Raw genomic sequence first — 22130 nt, 5'->3', positions numbered from 1 at the left:
CTCTGCTTAGGGAGGTAGTGAAAAGATAGTAAGTTAGATGCATGAAAGTATCTTAGATGCATGAAAGCCAATTGCCTGCTTGTCAAAGGAAGGGAATGTGAAGCATCCTTGAGTGGCTTCACAACACAGACAACCCTACATACCCATCATGTGGGTCTGAACTGATGCCATTGTGTCTTCTTTTTGTTTTGTTAAATACGTGTTTTCAATCTATGTTCACATTTCATTTTTTTGGCTTGTAATTTTGTGCCACATAATACATTTTCCTAAGTTTTGCTGAAATCAAGCAATTACTCTTAAGGACATTATGGAAAACATTCCAAAGCCTCTTGGAGAAAAGCCAGAGTGGCTGGCTCCAATTGGGTACAATGCTGCATTCGAGAACAGGGCTGTGTTGTTCAACTGAGGTGCAGAGCTTGGCCTCAGCTGTGAAAATGTACCTGGAGTCTGTACCCTGTGCATCTGGCTCCGCTCCAAAGGGCAAAGGCTATCAGAATGGTGATTTTCTTCCCTAGACTCCATGGTGAAAATGTCAATGGTGAAGGCCAAAGATTTTGTTCCCCACTGGGTTAGACTGTTAGTCTGGGAATTCGGTATAATGCATCTTACTGAGCAGTTTTTTGTTTTTCACAGGGTGATGCTCAAAAAGGGGAACCTGGAGAAAGAGGCCCAGGGGTATGTATGCAACTGGAATGCCTTCCCAAGAATGTAATACAGGATGCTAAGAATCTAATTGATCATTTTGCCCCCTTGTAGTGCAAGTGCAAAAACGACTTACATATACATGTGCTCTTGATGGCTTAGGCAGGCAGGCAGACAGATACTGTTTTGGAAATGGAAATATGGGGAGAAAATGCTCTGCTTGACAAGATTGATGATGAGACAGGGTGGTCAACCATATGACATTCTCGGATACTTAAGTGAGATTCGTGGAAGATTCAAATCAGGAAAATATTTTGCTTTGCCTCTTGTGTTTTTAAAAAACTGATTATTTGTTTTTGAGAGGGGAGAGGGGCAGCGAAAGAGGGAGAGAGAGAACCCCAAGCAGGATCCGCACTGTCAGCGCAGAGCCGGACGTGAGGCTCCATCTCATGAACCATGAGATCATGACTAGAGCCAAAATCAAGAGTCAAACACTTAACCAACTAAGCCACCCAGACGCCTCTGGGTTTTTTTTTTCCCTACAAAGAATGAGTTAAAAATTCTGGGAGGCAGAACTCCATAGTCTAAACTATGTTTTTGTAAATTTGATCTGCAGACAAAAGAAAAAGATTGCATTCTAGTTGATTTTATTATCTCTAAAATTAGAAGATGTTAGAAATTACCTGAGAAATAATTACAGAAAATTTCTTCTTTTGCATTTTTCTGGGGAGTTGTAGTGAAGTTGCAAAGAGTAGAGAAAGGTTATAGTGAATAAAAAAGACCATGCCACATTTCTTTTCCTGGCTGTCCCCAGCAAAAGTCCAGGAGGCCCATAGGTTCAAAAAACTGGTCTCCTGGAGTTTTTAATCACTTTATGGAACAAGTCTAATAGAAAGTTTAATAATTTCAATGGAAATTCATTCAGATATATGTGTCATTCTTTTAGGACATATTTCTTAGGTGTCTTCTACATATAAAGCATATTATTATGTGAAAATAAAATTAAGAAAATGCATTTACATTTTTTTAAACTTGTTATAGGACAGATTAAAATATTTAATAGCTACAATATTGATTGCCAAAGGGGAAGTTGGGAGGGGGCAAAATGGGAAAATGGGAGTAGAAAGTATAGGCTTCCAGTTATGGAATGAATAATTCACAGGGATGAAAGGTACAACATGAGGAATATAGTCAATGGTATTGTAAGAGTGTTGTGTGGTCACAGATTGTAGCTACACTTTTGTGGTGAACATAGCATAATGTATAGAGAAACTGAAACATTGAATCAGTATGTTGTAGACCTGAATATAACACAATACTGTATGTCAACTATAGTTTAATTTTTAAAGAAAAAATAGTTATACCATGAAGCAGAATGTTAAAATATTATAAACTGCATGCATAAATTATTATGGGCCTTCAGAGGAGATTCAAACTATCAGGGTGAGTTTTATAGAATGACTTTTTTTAAATTATTTTTTTAATGTTTTATTTATTTTTGAGAGAGAGAGAGAGAGAGAGAGACAGCATGAGCAGCAGAGGGGCAGAGAGAGAGGGAGACACAGAATCTGAAGCAGGCTCCAGGCTCTGAGCTAGCTGTTGGCACAGAGCTCGACACGGGGCTCGAACCCATGAACCATGAGATCATGACCTGAGCTGCGGTCGGACGCTTAACCAACTGAGCCACCCAGGTGCCCCTAGAATGACTTCTGAATAGAGTAGGAGTGTGACCAAAAAGGGCAGAACAGAAAGATGGAAGGGGAAAAGCATTCCAAATAGAGAGGACCATGAGCATCAACCGGAGGGAAGGCGATAGGCTGGAAAACAATGAGAAGAAGTGCCTGAAGAGGTTGTTGTCAGACACAGCTTGAAGGGCAGAGTGGGTGTTCTGTGTTGACTGTAGATCTGGGCTCCACTAGGTGAGAGACTGAGATGTCAAATGAAGGGTACAACTCGAGAGCTGTGAACTTGGGAGATAAATCTGGCATGACTCTCAAGGGGAAGCTGAGGTGGGAATAAACAGAAGGAAGGAGCACTTAGAAGAAGGTTTTATGTTACAGCCTGAGAACAGAGACATTGGATAGGGCTACTCCAGGCAGGATGAAAGCCACTAGCCACATGGGGCAGCTGAAACATGGCCAGCCTGAACTGAGGTGTGCTTAGGAGTAAAATACACAATGAATTTGGTTGACTTAGTACCAAAGAACATGTAAAATATCTCATGAATAATTTTTATATTGGTCACATGTTGAAACAACTATATTTCAGACCTAGTGGGATCAATAAAATATATTATTAAAAATTAATTTCACCTGTTGTCATTTTCTTAATGTGGCTATTAGGGAATTAAATCACATACTATTGGACAGAATGGGGGCACAGTGATGACAGAGTAGAGAAGAAGAGAACATTATGAGAACCACAGAAGGTAGGAAGTGTAGGTTGTGGGACTGACACTGACTCATACAGTCAACAAATATTTATTGAGCACTTGGTATATGCTGGGCCCTTCTTTAGATGCTGGGGATACAGGAGTGAGCAAGATAGATAGTCCCTGTTTCATGCGGTGTGCAGTCAACAGGGTGAGCAATCAACAGGCCAACAAATGAATGAGATTTCATCAATAAGATGTGTTCTTGACATATAAAACCAGGTCACGAGTGGGGCGCTTGGGTAGCTCTGTCAGTTAAGCATCCGACTTTGGCTTAGGTCATGATCTCACAGTTTGTGGGTTCGAGCCCCACATCAGGCTTTGTGCCGACAGCTCAGAGCCTGGAGCCTGTTTAGGATTCTGTGTCTCCCTCTCTCTCTACCCCTCCCCCACTCATGCTTCATGTGTCTCTCTTTGAAGAATAAATAAACATTAAAATAAATAAATAAATAAAACCAGGTCATAAGGATGTTCTTGGCAGAAAGAGTGGTAGATACAAAGACTCTTGAGTGGGAACAAGTTTGGTAGGCTGAAGGAATGGAAAGAAAGCCAGAACTTGGCAAAGAGTGGTGGTAGACAGTTCTATCGAGCTAGGTGGGAGTGGGTCACGGAGGGCCCTGCTAGCCGGGGATGGGGAGGATGGATTTAAAACTAAGTGCAGTGGCAGCTTTTAGAGGATTTTAACTAGTTGGATTAAAGGAATGTAAGAAGCAAGTAGAGAGAAAAGATAATTATAAACTTCTGATTATGTTTGATTTGAAATATGATGGCACCATTGATAAAGACAGGAAAGTTGGAAACAAATTTGGTCTGTGTGGTTTTGGATATTTTAAGTTTGAATAGTTTCAAACTAGTAATTAAGATGTCAAGGAAGGAAGAAAGAAAGGAAGGCAGGAAGGAAACTCCTAGCAATCAAACAATAAATTGACCAGAGAATTCAGAAAGAAAAACAGGGGAAAAAAAGTATACTATAAAAAAGTAAGGTTTCTGTTTGTCTCCTATGTTGTTTCTATATTGTCTCCTTCCCAAATACAGTCTTAACTCTTAACACAAAATAATGACAGAATTTGAATGGGCTGTGTGCTGTGAGGGGTGGGGAGTACACCCACACTTCTGAGATTGGAAGCCCAGCCTTTTTCAGTGCTGCAAAGACGAATTGGTTTAATAAAGAACCCCAATTTCACTATCTATAATGTGCTCTTTAATTTTAAGCACAATACTAAAACTTAAGTCCTTTATGTTAATAAATATATCTAAGAAGAACTAAATTGTGGTGTAACAATACTTTTGACTGCAGTTCTATTTTTAGGTTCAACTTCCCAATGACCACTCATTTGGAGAGAAGGGTTATTTCCTTCCTGAACTTTTCCTTTTTTTGCCTTATGTAAGAAAAGAAAAAAGTCCTACAAAACAATATTTTGACATCTGACATTTGTAACTGTAATAATTGGTTGTTTACTCCATTGGTTTCTCCAGCTCACTTAAAATATATCTTATAATTTTATTTTCATACTTAAAAGCTATTGTTGTATGAAAAAGACATAAAATTCGATTTGCAAAAGGCTTGCTCTTGTTAAAGTTGGTAATTTCCCAGTTCACTTAATATTCAGGATTATATTTCTTCGAGGGCAGGGCTCATGGGCAGGGGACACAATGGGGGAGGCTGTGCAGGATTCCCAGGAGTGACACAGAGGAGGGGCTGTCCCCATAATTAGCACGAGATAAAATATAGTGTCTTAAAGGTCACCGTCTCATTAGGGTTGATAAAGGAACCATTCATTTCATTGATGTTCCATATTCCAGACTGAATTTGAAAGAAGGACCATAATGGATATAAATATTTACATACATTGCAAAGGCCATTATCTCAGTTCATTTTCAAAGCCCATTTCTCTAACAGTCTCTGAAACATTCTCAGCTGTGATAGTTCATAGTTTAAAAGTTAATATAACAATTTTGAAAGGAGCATTGTAGGTCGTCCCTTCTACAAGTTTCAGTGTATAGTTTCTCCTTCAGATTTGGGCCAAAGGGGAAGAAATTGGGTTTGAAAAAATATGTGGAACTGAGAATAGAATGTAATAAAGGGGGAAATGAGTTCTTTTCTTCTCCCCAGGAAATGCATATTCCCTGCACTCAAAGAGAAGTAAAAAAGCTTACATTTCTGTGTGGTCTTATTTTCCTTAATTGTACAGATGTGTTTTTTTATACTTTATAAATGAAAAACATCAAATACTTCCTCCAACTATGTCTTCTAATATGTTTATTCTTTTTTATTCTTTTTTTCTTTTGTAACTAGGGAATCCCGGGGTACAAGGGCGAGAAGGTAAGTTGGTAACAATGAATAGATAGGCCAGGATTTCAGAGAGAAAAACAGAAACATAACTGTATTTATGTACTTAATAAAAGTTGCTTTCCTTTATCTTTCTAAGTCTACGTTCCCTAATTCCTAAGTATACTCTTAACTCTGTGAACATAAAGAAATAATAAACCTAAGGTGCGGAGATGTGTTGTAAGGGGTGAAAGGCAACCTGAAATTCCTGAAATTAGGATCCAGCCTCTTCCAGCTCTACAAACGTGAGGCCCCTACTTAACAGCCATCTAGTACGGATATCCAGACTAAATGTTCCTACGTAAAAATGGATGCATCAATACTGCAGTTAGCTTGCTTCCTTGGTGCTTAACTTTCCATGAAAGCTAGACACCAAACCCTCCGGTGGAAGCAAGAGGATTTGTCCTGGTGAAGCAATAAGCAACCTCTTCATACAGTCAGGCATCTGGGTAGAGCTTGCAAGGGGAATAAATTTGACAAGCAAACAAAAATTATGGGCTGGTAGGCTATTTTATGAATCTTTACAAATTAGAAGTTAGCAAGGTGGATGGGGACTTAAGAATTATGTTGACAATGTTCAAGATTCATTCATAAATCTTTAAAAATATGTATTTACTTATACTTGAGATAAAGAGAGAACACGCACAGGGGAGGGGCAGAGAGAGAGGGAGACAGAGAATCTGAAGAAGGCTCAGGCTCTGAGCTGTCAGCACAGAGCTAGACGTGGGGCTGGAACTCACGAACTGTGAGATCCTGACCTGAGCTGAAGTCAGACGCTCAGTCAGCTGAGCCGCCCAGGTGCCCCAAAGGCTCATTCATAGGTCTATGGCGCAGTTCTATTACCAGGTTCCCTGTCTGAAAGCAGAGTGCGTCTTCCTTGTTCATCCTGTCTACAGCCCTCAGACCTAGGGCAAGAGGTCTTGCTCTGAGTCTCCTATGGCCTTCTGACTCTCGATGGATCCAGGATGCTGCAGGACACGAGGCTTATGCCCCCTTAAACCTGGACCATGCTTTAGGTAACCAAGACCCCAGAAGTCCCTGCAAAGTGACCTGAGCCTGCTTTGAAGGCAAATACGAATGTCTTTCCTTTGTCCATCTTTTTCCCAGGCCTGAGGGGAAAAAACTCGCAAGTTGTTTGTTTGGGCGGGAAAGGGCCCTGGTGGGAGGTTCACTGTGTTGTACTGCCCCAGGCACCTCTTTGTGCACTAGTTCCTCCCCTCCTGAGAGGAACCAGAGGTGGGCAGAAGCCAAGTAGGAACAGGGCTGTGGGCATGGGGTTGTACTAGCACGTGCACTTCGGAGAAATACCAAAATTCTTTCATTTTCATTCTTTTTGATACTTTTCAAAAACAAGCTAGAACATGACCAGTTTGGTTGTTAGCTTAATTTATAACTTTCGGCTCTTTAGATACACGGTACATAGGCCTTTGCTTGCACTCTTGCCCTGGGCCCTGCAAATATTAGAGGTGAGTTTACATACAGGCAAATAAATCTATCCCCAGTCACTGGAAATGTTAAGTGTCTGTTTCTTCATCTATATAGAGCTGGATTGATAACAGGCCTCCCTAATTTACAGGGTGGTTGGAGAAGCAAATGTAATCATGGATGTGACAATGTGTTATAAGCTGTTGGCTGGTCTATAAAATGTAAGGTGCTGTTATAAAGAGGCAGGGAACAAATGATAAAATAGGAAAGTTAAGAAAGTTTCATGATTGTAAAATTGTCCTGTAGATAGTTGAAGAAAATTATCCGGGTCCTCCCCATCTTGATTTATAATATGAACTACTCGTGAACACTAATATATATATATATATACATAAGGTATATTGTATGTGTGTGTGTATATATATATAGTATATTGTATGTGTATATATATAGTGCACAGTATACTGTATATGTAGTATATATGCATTTTTATATATCTATATATATGAGAAGACTCATTTAATCTTCTGGAAAATTATAGAATCACTGTGGAGTTCTCATTTGGAAAATACAAGTTGTCAGAGTAAAGTGACCCTGAAACACTGACATTCAAACCAGAATTTCACCAGGAACAGCAGCATCAGAAATCAGAGGCTGGGAACAGAGCTAATCTGTTCATAGCGTTCTGAAGCACTTGCTCCCTGAAGTTATAATTGTGGCCATTCCACGGGGATTACTGAGCCCACCAAAAAAGAGAACACTGTTGCAAAGGCAAATAACATGAGTACAATATTTTCATTGATGGAAGTCAGCCCCAAAACAAATGCTGTTCCTCAAGACCCTATAGCTCACAAATCTGTCTGGACAAATGGAATGTGAATTCTGGCCAAAAGGATTTTGAGGGTATTTATGGTACTTCTCTGTTTTATATTTTGTGGGTTGACTCATTTTATTCCCATCCAACATTACTAAATTAATTTCTTTCTAATTGACTCTTCAAGAGTGATTTTCCATTTGCATTCAGAAATAAATGTTCAACTTGTCCGAAGTGAAAGTTCAGTTTTTCCTGGGTCAGTTTGACTCACAATACGATGTGGAGAGAGAATAGATTGCTTTTGAATGGAGGCATAGCTGGATCTAGGAACTGTACTTCCTTCTTTCCTGCTCTCGATGCCAGTGACACCCCATGTAGTATTCTAGGCTAGTGGAAAGACACTTGCAGACCATGGGGGTAAGACTTGTGTTCAGCTTTGAATGGCTGATGACCATGGACTTGGAAATCTAACAGACTCAAACTTGTGGTCATGGGCAAGCTATTTAATCCCTCTGAGCCTCCTTTTCTTCATCTATGAATGGAGATCTCTCTCCCTCTCTTTCTTTAACCTAATCTGCTGCGGAGATTAGCAGTAATGTAAAGGTTTGGACTTTGGATCCATAATGGTGGTTACAACGGTTATGTCCCTTCTGAGAGCAGTGCTATTCAACGAGCGGTCTGCAAGCTAGCTGTCAACTTATGGACTGTTTGTTGGCATTTTGTGATGAGATAAAGCTTGCACCAGAATATGCATCCACTATGTCGCTAAATACACCGCTTCATGCAGTTGACATTCACTTTTCACAGCATGACTTCTTTAATGAAGGAAGCAGGACATGGATCATTGTAGTGCAAGTTTCTTATGTCACTGTGTGGTGGCATTTTGAGAAACATGCTTACAGCACATGGATGATAAAGTGGCAGCAGAAACAGACACTAGTAGTGAGGGCACTGGGCTAGGAGTCACTGGCTGGCATGTACATTTAAGTAATTGATTTAACTTTTCCAATTGAATTGCCATATCTTAAAAATATGAATTGCTTTTAAGGAATATAGTCAGTGATAGTGTAACAGCATTGTATTGTACGGTGACAGATGGTAGCTACACTTGTGGTGAACATTGCATAATGTATAGAGAAGTTGAATCACTATGTTGTACACCTGAAACTAATGTAACACTGTCAATTATGCTCAAGTAAAAATTTTATTTATTTTATTTATTTTATTTTTAATTTAAATCCAAGCTAGTTAACATGTAGTGTAATAATAATTTCAGGAATAGAATTTAGTGATTCATCATTTAACATATAACACACAGCGCTCATCCTAACAAGTGTCCTCCTTAATGCCCCTTGCCCATTTAGCCCACCTCCCTCCAGCAACCCTCAATTAGTTCTCTATATTTAGGAGTCTCTTGTGATTTTTCTCCCTCTCTGTTTTTATATTATTTTTGCTTCCCTTCCCTTATGTTCATCTGTTTTATATCTTAAATTCCACATATCAGAGAAATCATAGGATCTTTATCTTTTTTTTTTTTTTTTGCTTAGCATAATACACTCTTGTTCTATTGATGTTGTTGCAAATGGCAAGACTTCATTCTCTTTGATTGCCAAGTAATATTCCATTGTATATATGTATATATACATTTTCTTTATCCATTCATCAGTTGATGGACATTTGGACTCTCTCCATACTTTTGTTATTGTTGACAGTGCTACTATAAACATTGTGGTGCATGTGCCCCTTTGAATCAGCACTCCTGTATCCTTTGGATAAATACCTAATAGTGCAATTGCTGGGTCATAGGGTAGTTCTATTTTTAATTTTTTAAAGAGCCTCCATACTATATTCCAGAGTGGCTGCACCAGTTTGCATTCCCACCACCTGTATAAAAGTGTTCATCTTCTCTGCATCTTTACTGACATCTGTTGCCTAAGTTGTTAATTTTAGCCATTCTAACAGGTGTCAGAGGTGAAGTCTCATTGTGGTCTTGATTTGCATTTCTCTGATGCCAAATGATGTTGACCATTTTTTCATGTGACACTTAGCCATCTGAATGTCTTCTTTGGAAAAGTGTCTATTCATGTCTTTTGCCCATTTCTATACTGGGTTATTTTTTTTAAATGTTTATTTATTTTTGAAGGAGCGAGAGAGACAGATCATGAGCAGGGGAGGGGCAGTAAGAGGCAGACACAGAATCTGAAGTAGGCTCCAGGCTCTGAGCTATCAGCACAGAGCCTACATGGAGCTCAAACCCAAGAGCTGTGGGATCATGACCTGAGCCAAAGTCCCGAACTGAGCCACCCAGGTGCCCCCGGGTTATTTGTTTTTTGGGTGTTGATGTTGATAAGTTCTTTATAAGCTTTAGACACTAACCCTTTATCTGATATGTCATTTGCAATATCTTCTCCCAGTCTGTCAGTTGCCTTTTAGTTTTACTGTTTCCTTTGCTGTGCAGATTTTTATCTTGATAAGGTCCCAATAGTTCATTTTTGCTTCTATTTCCCTTGTCTCTGGAGATATGTCAAGTAAGAAGCTGCTGTGGCCAAGGTCAAAGAGGTTGTTGCTTATTTTCTCCTTGAGGATTTTGATAGCTTTCTGTCTACTTTTGTGTACAGCATAAGAAAGTGATCCACTTTCATTCTTCGGCATGTCACTGTCCAGTTTTTTCCAACACCATTTACTGAAGAAACTGTTTTTTTTCCATTGGATATTCTTTTCTGCTTTGCCAAAGATTAGTTGGCCATATGTGTGTGGGTTAATTTTGGGGTCTCTATTGTGTTTCATTGATCTAAGTGTCTGTTCTTGTGCCAGTACCATACTGTTTTGATGACTACAACTTTGTAATACAGCTTTAAGTCTGGAATTGCGATGCCTCCAGCTTTGGTTTTCTTTTACTAATTTATTTTTAATGTTTATTTATTTTTGAGAGAGAGAGTGGGGAGGGGCAGAGAGGCAGACACAGAATCTGAATCAGGCTCCAGGCTCCAAGATGTCAGAATAGAGCCTGATGTGGGGCTCAAACTCACAAACAGTGAGGTCATGACTTGAGCCCAAGTCAGATGCTTAATTGACTAAGTCACCCAGATGCCCCAGTTTTCTTTTTCAGGATTGCTTTGGCTATTTGGGGTCTTTTCAAGTTCCATACAAATTTTAAGATTTTTTGTTCTAGCTCTGTGAAGAATGCTGGTTTTTTTTTTTTTTTTTTTCAGAGGGATTGCATTGACTATATAGATTGCTTAAGGTTGTATGGACATTTTAACAATATTTGTTCTTCAAATCCATAAGCATGGAATGTTTTTCCATTTTCTGTGACTTCTGAAATTGTTTTAATGTGTTCTGTAGTTTTCAGTGTGTAAGTTTTCACCTCTTTGGTTAGGTTTATTCCTAGGTATCTTATGGGTTTTGGTTCAATTGTAAATAGGATTGATTCCTTGATTCCTCTTTCTCTTGCTTCATTATTGGTGCATAGAAATGCAACTGATTTCTGTACATTGATTTCATATCCTACAACTTTGCTGAATTTGTGGATCAGATCTCATAGTTTTTTGGTAGAGTCTTTTAGGTTTTCCACATGGAGTATCATGTCATCTGCAAAGAGTGAAAGTTTGACTTCCTCTTTGCCAATGTGGATACCTTTTATTTCTTTGTGTTGTCTGATTGCTGAAGCTCATATAAAATTTTTTTTAATTAATTGCTTTGAGGCTCAGATAAAAGTATGAAAGTGCTTGAAAATTCTAACTTCAGCTGTTTTTCTAATTGCCTTTGATACCTTTTTGTTCTGCTTACGCAAAGTCTTAGAAGTCTGATAAAATGGATTAGTATGTAGAGGTCCCAATTCTCATTCTACATGACCAAGGTACTTAACCTTCTGAATCACAAATTCTCAGTCTGTAAAATTGGGCTAATAATATCTGTGTCAGACAGTTAATGTCAGCTTACCTGAGATAATGTGTGCTAAATAACATTAATCAGAAAGTGTAAAGCATAATTTAAATGTTGGTTCTTTTTTCATTAATATGCCAAGACAGGCAGGGCAGGGCAGTAGAATGTGATGATGGAAATATATAACATGTTTGCCACCATGCCCATCCCCAGCAGACCTTGCTAATTCCTCATGGCTCCTTTCCCCACCAAGCCACGACGTGGTATCTGGATTGTTCTCTCACAGTTCTCTGGGCAAACACCAACAATTGATCAAAGCCGGTACTCAGGCTGGACTATAGTGTGGAAAATATAGAGACTCTGAATCAGAGCTGCCTATTGAGGAAAGTTATCTTGGTGAGCTTAAGTTTTCTCATCTTATATACCATTGTAAAATTGATCTCATTGAGCTGTAATGGGGCTTCACTTAAATAACATATGCAAAGAGCGTGTGGTAGATACTCAGTAAGCCTTAGTTTCTTTCCCCTAAGTTTCATCTACTTTTCAAAAATGTTAAACCTTACTCGGTGGTATCACTGCTTTGATTCTGTCAAGTGAAAGATGACTCATGGATAAAATTTTTCAGAGTGCAATGCCCAAATAACCCACAGGATTGTGGTTAAAATTGTGTATAACCCATCAGAGTGCTTATGTTGTAAGAACCCTTTTTTAAAACATCCTAACCCATATACACACGATGGAGTACTACATAACAATGAGAGGGAATGACATATGGCCATTTGTAGGAAAGTGGATGGACCTTGAGGGTGTCATGCTGAGTGAAGTAAGCCAGGCAGAGAAGGACAGAAACCATATGTTTGCACTCATAGGTCTAGCAGGAAAACAGGAGAGACCTAATGGAGAACCAGGGGGAACGGAGGAGGGAGGGAGAATTGGGGAGAGAGAGGGATGCAAAACATGAGAGACTATTGAATAATGAAAACGAACTGAGGGCTGAAGGGGAGGGGAGAAAAGAGGTGGTGGTGATGGAGGAGGGCACTTGTGGGGAAGAGCACTGGGTGTTGTATGGAAAACAATCTGACAATAAAATATTATGAAAAAAAAAAACATCCTAACTCAAAACGACTCCAAAGCTCTTCTTATTTATTTCATTATTTTATTTATTTTTTTTTTTTAGGGTGAAAATGGAGAATGTGGCAAACCAGGAATAAAAGGTGACAAAGTAAGGAACATGTTTTTAAAATGCTAACAGCTGGGATTCCTTTGGGGCTGAGTTTCCTTAAGAGGAAATTCCTGGGATGCATTCCCTTGCTCTCACTACTGGGGCTAGAAAGTCATTGGCTCAGTTTTCACGTCTGTAAAACATGAAGCAGAAAACAAAGCCATACCTAACTGTAGTTAATCGAGCCCCCACAGACCTTTTGTATGGACCTTTACTTTGTGGCCTCCTAACCTTTGAGGCTAGGCCTACGGAATGTTACGGCAAAAAGGATAATTTACCCAGCAAAGTCAATTCAAGCTCCAATTGGTCTTTGCATCCGGAATTGTTTTTCAGATGTAAACACTGACAACACTTTCCAAAATAGAGTGAAGAGCTCTATGGAATAGGTTAATGAAATAGTTATAAATAATGTAGCAGAACTAGGCAGAGACAGCGGTTTGAAATTTTGAAATTGCAGTAAGCCACAAGCAATTAGGTGAGTATTAGCCTTTCATGAAAAAATAAATATGAATAAAGTATTTAAAATGGAGACAACATTAAATACATTAAGGAGTTCCTTGATGGGTCAGAAATATACAGATAGTACATTTAAAACATAATGACAAAGGATCCAAAAATGTACAGAGTAAAACTAGTTATCAATACCTCGAAGAACTATTAGCACCATGCTACCAAGACACTCAACTCCCTCAAGTTCTGTATTTTAATTATGGGAGAGAGTCCTGGAGAAAAAACGAGGCAGAAGGTGAAAAGCAGAGAGAATAGGATAATGACACCGGGTATGTAACTAAGCACTTTAAATAGCTTGAGACTTTGTGAAAGCTTTCAGTGCACTGTGGAGTCAGAGGCCAGGTGGATTTGAAAAACTGTAGGCTTGATAATGATCTCTGGGCAAAATGAAAACTGCAGTAATAAATGGATTCTGCCTGGAGGGTAATTGAAAATGGGAGATGGACACAGACTTGAAAATACAGAAGGGGGACAGAGAAGAACAAAAATGAAAGTTAAACAGTAACTGTTGAAAACAGTTTGAAATGAGAATGGTTGACAAAGAGTTCACAGCATATTTCATTGACTAAGATGCCAGGGGTTGTTAAATGCCCTATTATTTTCTGTGCCAAAAAGAAAGAAAAAGTGCTGCCAATTACAAGTAGAAGATGCAATTGATTGTAAGATGTATCTTGGTATTAGAGATGTAAAGATCTGGGAAAAAAAAATGCATGTCGAGAGTCAATGAAGTTCAGTGTCCCTGACATGAAGAGTTCATATAAGTTAATAAGTCAAACACATAGAAAACATGAAGAGACACAAGAGAGGAAATATAAATGGCTAGTAAGTGAAAAAAAAAACCACCCAATATATTAGTGATCAGATAAGTGAAATTAACACATTAAAATATTATTTCACTTATCAAATTAGCAAACACTGAGATAATATATAATACTCAGCATCGATGGGGAGTCTGTTAAGGTGAACATACACTTTCTCTACTCAGGTAGTAAGAATGGAAATCTGAACAAACTCTAGGGAGGGACGTTTTGCTTTTGCTTTCCATGTGTGGTGTGAGCCACAAAAGACAGTCTTGAATGTGCTCATCATCTTTGTGTCTGTCATTTTCTTCCAGGCCATTAGCTTTAGGAATTTTTCAAAAGTTGGACATGACTTTTAAACAAAAAGTTTCATTATAATATGATTTAAAATAGTAATAGAAAAATTAAAATGTCAAAACTAAATTATAATAGATGCATATTCTTGAATATTTTTCCATTTACTGAGAGTTTTTAATTACATAGAAAAATATTTTTGATATAATGGAAGACCAAATAAGTAGGTCACAAAATTGTACACACACTTGAATCAATTATTTGAAAAAAATATTCTATATGCCTAAAATGTTAACAGCAGTTTCCTGTGTGTGATTTTTTTATATTTCTTTGCTTTTTCTCTCTAATTGCCAAGGTGTGTCTATTATGTACAGGTTATATTTTGCTAAGCAGAGAAAAGGTGAAAGTCTGAGAAAAGAGGGACTAGACCATATTATATTCTCATGAAAATAAATTTCGAAGGGTTTCCTAGTTATGGAACATATTGAAATATCTTCTATTAGAGAGCATTGAGTATCAACATTGTTTTGTCAAGTTGCATGTCTTGAAGGTGGGCAAAAGAGTGGTCAAGACTTGTGGAAACTCACTAAATTGTTAATTTAACTGACTTTGCCTTGTCAGAAAGAAACAATATTCCACCAAGTGAACTTTTTCTAAGGAGTCTTAAGGAATAAATTATTGGCTCTGACCAAAATTTCAATATACAGGTGAAGGACTTACACCTAAAATTATGTTTTCATGGAGTTTACTGAAGGAAAATTTGACCTCACATTGGCTTATTATTTAGGATCATTTTGTTAACAATTTATCTGTTTGTTTTCTGTTTGGACAAACTGAGAAGATTGGCAATCACTGAGAACACATTCTCTTCTCCTCCACCTAAAATCATTGCACTTTGAAGATGGATATTTAGAGTAACTTACCATTAATTTTATTCCACAGGGATCCTTAGGACCATATGGACCAAAGGGACCCAGAGGACTTCAGGTAAGGAGGCTAGACCAAATCTACATCTGAAGTAGAATAACCTAGAAAGCTTTAAAAATCTGCCCATTTCTCCCTCTAACAATTCAGTCAGAGCACCTAGGGATTGGAGCCGGGCATCAGTAGTTTTAAAGATCCCCAGGTGATTTCAATGTGCAACAAAGCTTGGAAATCACTGTCCTAATGTTTCAAATGACGAATTCAGGCTCCCCAACCATAGGTACCCGCTGCTGAGTTTACTTAGTAGAGGGATGAAAGTTTAAAAATTTGAGTCTAGGAAGATGAACAAAGTCAAAGCAGTTAAAAGTGGAATGTAACTATTTTTGCTTTGCAAGCGTAATATAATTAGAAGAACTATGCATTTTATCTAATTACAGTGTTTGTAACTTAGATAAAGTACTTAATAACATGGAATGCTCATTGTCAGTACTTAATGCTCAATAACAAGGAATAGATTTTAAAGGCATTTAAGTTAGACATATTCCATAGATTTCAGAAAATAATTTAGATCAGTTTTTTCCAGTCTGGGGACTTGCCCAGTCTAAAGTTTTCATGGGGGGAGGATGTATGTATATGAAGAATTCATTTCCGTATTTCAAAAAGTCTACTGAAAATTGTAACCTGACTCAAGATTTCCTAGGCAGCTAGTTAACCCCCAGTCCTGGGCTCTGGCCTGGAATTGTGTCAGCGCCGGGCTGTAACTCTGGTTATCACGGGGTCATCAGAACCTCCAATGTTCAGTTATAAATGCCTTAGCTATTTAAAAAAAGTCGTTCATTCAAAATTCTTCAAAAAAGTGTGTCCAGCACAGGGATAAGGTTGAAAACAGGCTTAGAAAGCAAACACCTCATTAATAAATGTTTGTTCTCAGCTTAAGCACTATTTTATAAGCTGCCTATTTGACAGGAGAAACTTTATGTCATTCTATTTCTCAGTCACATTTAACCATAACTTAACTCAGATATATAGTCTGACTGCTAAATTCAGGCTCTCTAGGGACCTTAATGAATGATTCCTTCCTGGTTGGGCTTTTATTTATAGAACTAATTATTGGTTTTCACCTTGGAGCAGGGCATTAGTGGACCTCCAGGTGATCCAGGCCCGAAGGGATTTCAAGGCAATAAGGTAATCATACCCTTTGATTAAAAGACTGGCAGAGTGCCTTTCTTCCAGCGAGCTATAGGAATGTGTGTTTTTATTTAGCAGAAGTCAATGGACTCTTTGAGGATGTATTTTTGACAATACATAATAACCTGCAGATATATACACAGAATCATGTTCAAGTACATGCAGCATGTCAGTGGCATGGCTTTATCATTTATTATTATATTATTCAGAGGGCCATTATTAAATATAAGCCATTATTCAGAATCTTTGCAGTATTTCCTTCTTTCTCCTGCCCTAGAGTCATTTTATGGTTCACCAGAAACTGAAAAGTAGCAACAAACAACCAATTCAAATCATTCTATTTCCCCATATATGATGTCAACTCAATATATCACTTATAAGAGAAGGAAATTTGTGACTGTCATGACAACAAAGATTGAGCTTTTAAAAATTGTTACAGGGGTGTCATCTCAACCCTCATTACTGGGCTTGTAATGTCATTCCACAGATAACCAGGCAAGACAGATCAGGAGGGGTTGAATAAGAGCCTAATAGAACCCAAAGATGCTAAGGCTGGGATCTTTAAAAGACCTGGACACAAGGTTCTGCTTTGCAATGAAAGTGGCCATTAATTTGCTGAAAACAAACTTTTTAGTACCTTTTAAACTTCTCAATGCTTAGTAAATTTCATGGATATAGTAAATATCCAATAAATAGTGTTGTTAGTGACTAGAGATCTGTGGAATTTGTGGCAGTAATAGCAGCAGCAGGTGTCATCCTCAGTGGACCCTAGATAAAGCCAATCCTTTAAGGGTACTATCAAACTTAAGCTCTGGGGAGCAGTTGGGCTACGTGAGTGTCTTTTTCCTGAGAGAGGGAAGAGAGTGACAAGCATAGTATTTTTAATGAGATAATGACAATGTGTGATTTCCCAGGCCACTTTTAATTGGCAAATTAAAATAGAATGAGCTTCTCAGCGGGAGGGTGCTTAAGCTTCATCTGGGGAAACTGCCTTTTCCAGTCCTTGCCTATGATTAATTCTCTCTGGGGAAAAGAAATGTTCTCTTGAATACTGAGTAGAAGTTTTTATAAAATGGCTTTGGCAGTCAATAAAATCCTGCAGCAAGAATAAAAAACATTTTGACAGTCCACACTTACTTCTAGGATTCTTTCGTTACCTAAGATGATCATTTTCATGTTTGTGAAAAAGAGGCTTAAGATCAGATATCCGTGATGGAGTTTCCAACAGTGATAGAATTACAGAGGTTTGAGCCCCCAGGTATATTAGGAGATCATCCTGGGCCAGAGTTTTCATTTTGGGAAATGAAAAGTGAAGTCCAGATAGCAAATGGCCTCCAGAAAGCAGAGGCACAGCCGGGCTCATCAGCTCTGGGGATCGCCCCTGCGGGGCTGAGAACAGGGCTGTAACTCTGGGAGATGGTTAGTGGCAGTCCATAAAAAGGTGTCATCATTTGCTCACTTATTTTCATGTCTCAAAAATTACTATTTAGGTTTTTCTTTTAACATACATTTACTTAAACAAAATATAGTTTTTCATTCCACCAGTGCATTAATTCTTGGAAGGAATAAACACAGCTGAGTGTTTAGGAGAGCTTGCAGCTTGCAATGTTCTGATGTAATAACACTTCATGCTTGACTTTCACATCATCCTAAGAGGAGTAATTTTTCCAAAAGTATTTGAGGACTTCATGAATTTTCCAAGATCCTCTCTGAAAAAAATTTTTTTGGTAAAGGATACATAACATAAAATGACCAGTTGGGATTTAATCACAAAATTCCCTGCCCAGTGAATATACAAAGTTCATTGCCAATTGAAAAGATGTCAATTTCTAGAGAAAGTTCTGGATTGCTCGGGGCAAGTGAGGTAATAGTGTGTTTTTCTTTTTCCTTCTGGTTTATGGTTACAAATTTAGTGGTCCTTTAACTTCAAGACTATTACTAATTTCTACTTCTCTTTGGATCTTTCAATCAGAGATGCATGTTGCATCATTAAATTTTTAAATATTTTATATATTTATTTGTATATTCTCTTAAAAGTCAAGTTTCAGGGAACAATTTCATCTTGTGTCTCAGAATGTACTTCTAAATCGTAAAGACTTAATGTACTATTTTTTCCTCAATCTGGAAATGAAGTTAGGTTTATAATAACACTTCTTTTCATCCATTACCATTTTATTACAAAATGTTCTTAAGAAATTGCTATTTCAATTTGTGCAGAAAAACTCTAAAATCTAGTTATTCTGTATTGTTTAATGGACACTGGGAGGATTATTTATTTTGTTTATAATAATCAATAACAAGGGTGCCTGGGTGGCTCAGTTGGTTCAGCATCCAACTTTGGCTTAGGTCATGATTTCACAGTTTGTGAGTTCGAGCCCTGTGTTGGACTCTGTGCTGATAGTTCAGAGCCTGGAGCCTGCTTCAGATTTTGTGTCTCCCCGTCTCTCTACCCCTCCCACACTGTGTTCTCTCTCTCTCTCTCTCTCTCTCTCTCTCAAAAACAAAAAGATAAACAGTTAAAAAATAATCAATAACACTTATTATATATTTACTATGTACAGATATATAGTTCTTTTTATTTATTTTGAGAGAGAGAGCACATGTGGGAGGGGCAGAGAGACAGAGAGAGAGAGGGAAAGAGAGAGAGAGAATACCAAGCAGTATCCACACTGTCAGTACAGAGCCTGATGTGGGTCTTGAACTCATGAATTGTGAGCCGATGCCAAGAGTCAGACACTTAACCGACTCAACCACCAGATACCCCAATAGATATATAGTTCTAATTATCCATTTAACATACCACCCTTTGAGGAATAACCTAGTCTTACTCCATGGTACAGATTAGGCTAATCAGGCACAGAGAGTTTAAGCAATGGGTCCAAGTTCACATAGCTAGTAAGGGACAGAGGAGCAGCCAGTCTGCTCTTACCTACCATATTATATTTTTCTCCTTAGGAATATTGTTGAATTTCCTCAATGGTTGACCTGAAATAAAAACATTTGTTTGGACAGTATGGAAATTGCATCTGTCCTTCTCATGTGCTGGAAACAGCAGTCTGTTGAGAGGTGTATTTCTATTTGATTAAAATGCTCATCTGAAAATGCAGGAAGAGACAGAAGGTAATCACATGGGAAAAACAAACCAGTACTGTGCATTTTCAAATATTTTGTCTCTTAGGAGACCTTGAAAGAAACCTTTAGACTTGTAACATTTGCAAAAGATTCCATACAAATTTCTAGATGGGGCCTCTCTATGTCTTTGAATTTATGAATGGTCTCTCTCATGAGCTATAGTCCCATTTTATTGTTCTAGTAGTTGATGTTTTGCATCGGGTGGTTTGGGAAAAGGTGGTCAAAGAACAGAAGGAAAAAAATAGCGTGTGATAAATCAAGGAAAAATGTGATTCTGGCCCAGTTTCACTAAAATCATTTCTGTCATTAATATTTCCAAATGAAAAGTAGCTCTTATTCTTGTTGCCTTAGAAACAAAACATAGATGTTTCTCAAAAAGAAGCTGTGGCTCCGAGGCCACCTCAGCCTCCCCCATATATGGAGGTCATGCACTGGCATTCAGAACATCCCGTCAGTCTCCAAAATCAGTATTATAATCACACAAGTGCCCTAGGACCAAATGGAAAATGCTATAACTCTGGAGAAAGCACTGTGCATTTTCTGAGTAAAAATTGAGTAGCTAAGAGCCCTATACCAACTTCCAAGGGCTATTGTGATGGCTCAGATAGCAATCCCTTCTGTCCACAGAATGGGCCCTCCAATAACTAGAAAAAAAAATGGCTCAAGACTGGCAGGCCTTTCAATTCACAGAGAACAAATTACAAAATCAGTTTTATACAAATAAGCACAGTAGAATGCTGGGTGTGCCAAACCCATATTAGGTAATTTTTGCCATTTCTTGATGTCTTTCTGATGTTATTTTTGAAGAGTATTTCCTTCTTAAATCTCATGCACACTGGCTCTTTCCAAGACCCTCTTTGTGTTCCTGGGAGGAATGACTGCTCACTGTGGCATGAGCAGAAAATAGCTTGTGACAAGCTGAAATATCTTAGTTCTAGAGCTTGAGTGCTAGGGCCAAAGGAGCACTAGGAAAAGTCTCTGATGTACTTTCCCAAGTGAAAGTACCACATGTTAATCCTCAAACAATGAAAAGTGCCATGATACTATATTATATATTAATTTATCTTAATGGATGGATTACCTCCCTTCTCATAACCTCGTCCATTGTCTTACTCTAGGATATTCATCTATTTCCTGCAGGATTTTTCTCCACTAAGATTTTCCTTCTTGTGCTACACTCAAGTATAGGAAACTCAAAGTCCTTCTATGTATGAGACTTTGTCTTAATTCACTTTTACTTCTGAGATGTTAAGAAATCCCACAGAGAAATAGCATCAGTCTTGTCTGGTTTAATAAATAGAGATGGGAAGGGTAAATAATCCCAGGTGAATCAAACATTCATCCATCCATTCGAAAAACCAAAGAATCTCATATCAATGAATAAAGGGAAACTATGTTTCAAGAGGAGTGAGGGCAAATCAAACACTTAGACCATTCCATGGTTCTGCACCAGACTGTGATTCTTGGACACGCTCCTCTTCCTTATCCAACTCTGTTAAGGTTTCCTTCTCTTCTGAAGTTTTTAAGGACAGTACATGTTTGTCAAGTAGCTGGTATTCTTTTGAAGAAGTAAATAAGAATTAAATATACAAAATCTAAAACTTGAAACTGTAAACCTAGTAAACATCTCTACAGAACAACTTGTTTTCTTTAATGCTTGATGAAATATGTTTTCACTCATAAGTGTAAGAGGAGGAACTTAGCAGAGGACCATGGGAGAGGGGAAGGGAGAAAATAGTTGGGGAGAGGGAGGGAGGTAAACCATGAGAGACTCTTGAATACTGAGAACAAACTGAGGGCTGATGGGGAGGGGGAAGAGGGCAGGGGGTGAGGGACATGGAGGAGGGCACTTGTGGGGATGAGCACTGGGTGTTGTATGGAAACCAATTTGACAATAAGCTAGAAAAGAAAATAAATAAATAAAAATTTTAAAAGTGGAAAATGCTTTATGAAAAGAGGCCAATTTTATTTTTTTAATTTTTAAAATAAGTTTTAAAAGTTTATTTATTTATTTTGAGGGAGAGAGAGAGAGAGAGCGAGAGAGAGAGAGAGAGAGAGAGAGAGCGAGAGAGAGAGAGAAAGTAAGTTTAGGCATGACCTGAGCCTAAACCAAGAGTCAGGTATTTAACTGTCTAAGCTACTCAGGAGCCCCCAAAGAGGTCAGTTTTGAAAAGAGGGCTTTTTTGCATGGACCTCAAGCATATTGTAGTATAGAGGTGGAATTTAAGGAAAGGTATTAAGCAGGCTGTGTTGTAGCTTATGAACAAGTAATATATTGTATCATTTATCTTGAATGTATCATAGATAAGCTGCTATATAACTATTGCCACTTCCAATAGCTGTGAAATTAGGTGATTAACTAGTTGGTACTTAACCTTCTAATTTCTGTATAAGTCTAATTACATGAAACAGAAGTTGGTGTTTTGATTTTTTACTTTGCTTTTCTGTTTTGAGTGTCATTGCAACTACTGTATTGTAAATGATGGAAAATAATTGCATATGTTAAAAAAATATGAAACTTTATAAAGTAAAAA

At 38.0% G+C, this 22130-nt stretch overlaps 1 protein-coding gene across 2 annotated transcripts in view; it reads left to right on the top strand.

The window, feature by feature from the left end:
* Nucleotides 1–22130, top strand: part of COL28A1 (collagen type XXVIII alpha 1 chain) — a 166980-nt gene that overhangs the window by 16306 nt on the left and 128544 nt on the right. For both annotated transcript variants that reach the window (XM_029929394.1, XM_029929393.1), the window contains exons 7-11: nt 634–675; nt 5370–5396; nt 12704–12748; nt 15295–15339; nt 16408–16461. In XM_029929394.1, coding sequence (XP_029785254.1) covers nt 634–675; nt 5370–5396; nt 12704–12748; nt 15295–15339; nt 16408–16461 — 213 coding nt within the window. The remainder of the gene's footprint in view (nt 1–633; nt 676–5369; nt 5397–12703; nt 12749–15294; nt 15340–16407; nt 16462–22130) is intronic.

The sequence above is a fragment of the Suricata suricatta genome, chromosome 2 (assembly GCF_006229205.1).
Source record: "Suricata suricatta isolate VVHF042 chromosome 2, meerkat_22Aug2017_6uvM2_HiC, whole genome shotgun sequence".
Taxonomy (NCBI): domain Eukaryota; kingdom Metazoa; phylum Chordata; class Mammalia; order Carnivora; family Herpestidae; genus Suricata; species Suricata suricatta.
This window is presented reverse-complemented; position numbering and strand designations above follow the sequence as displayed.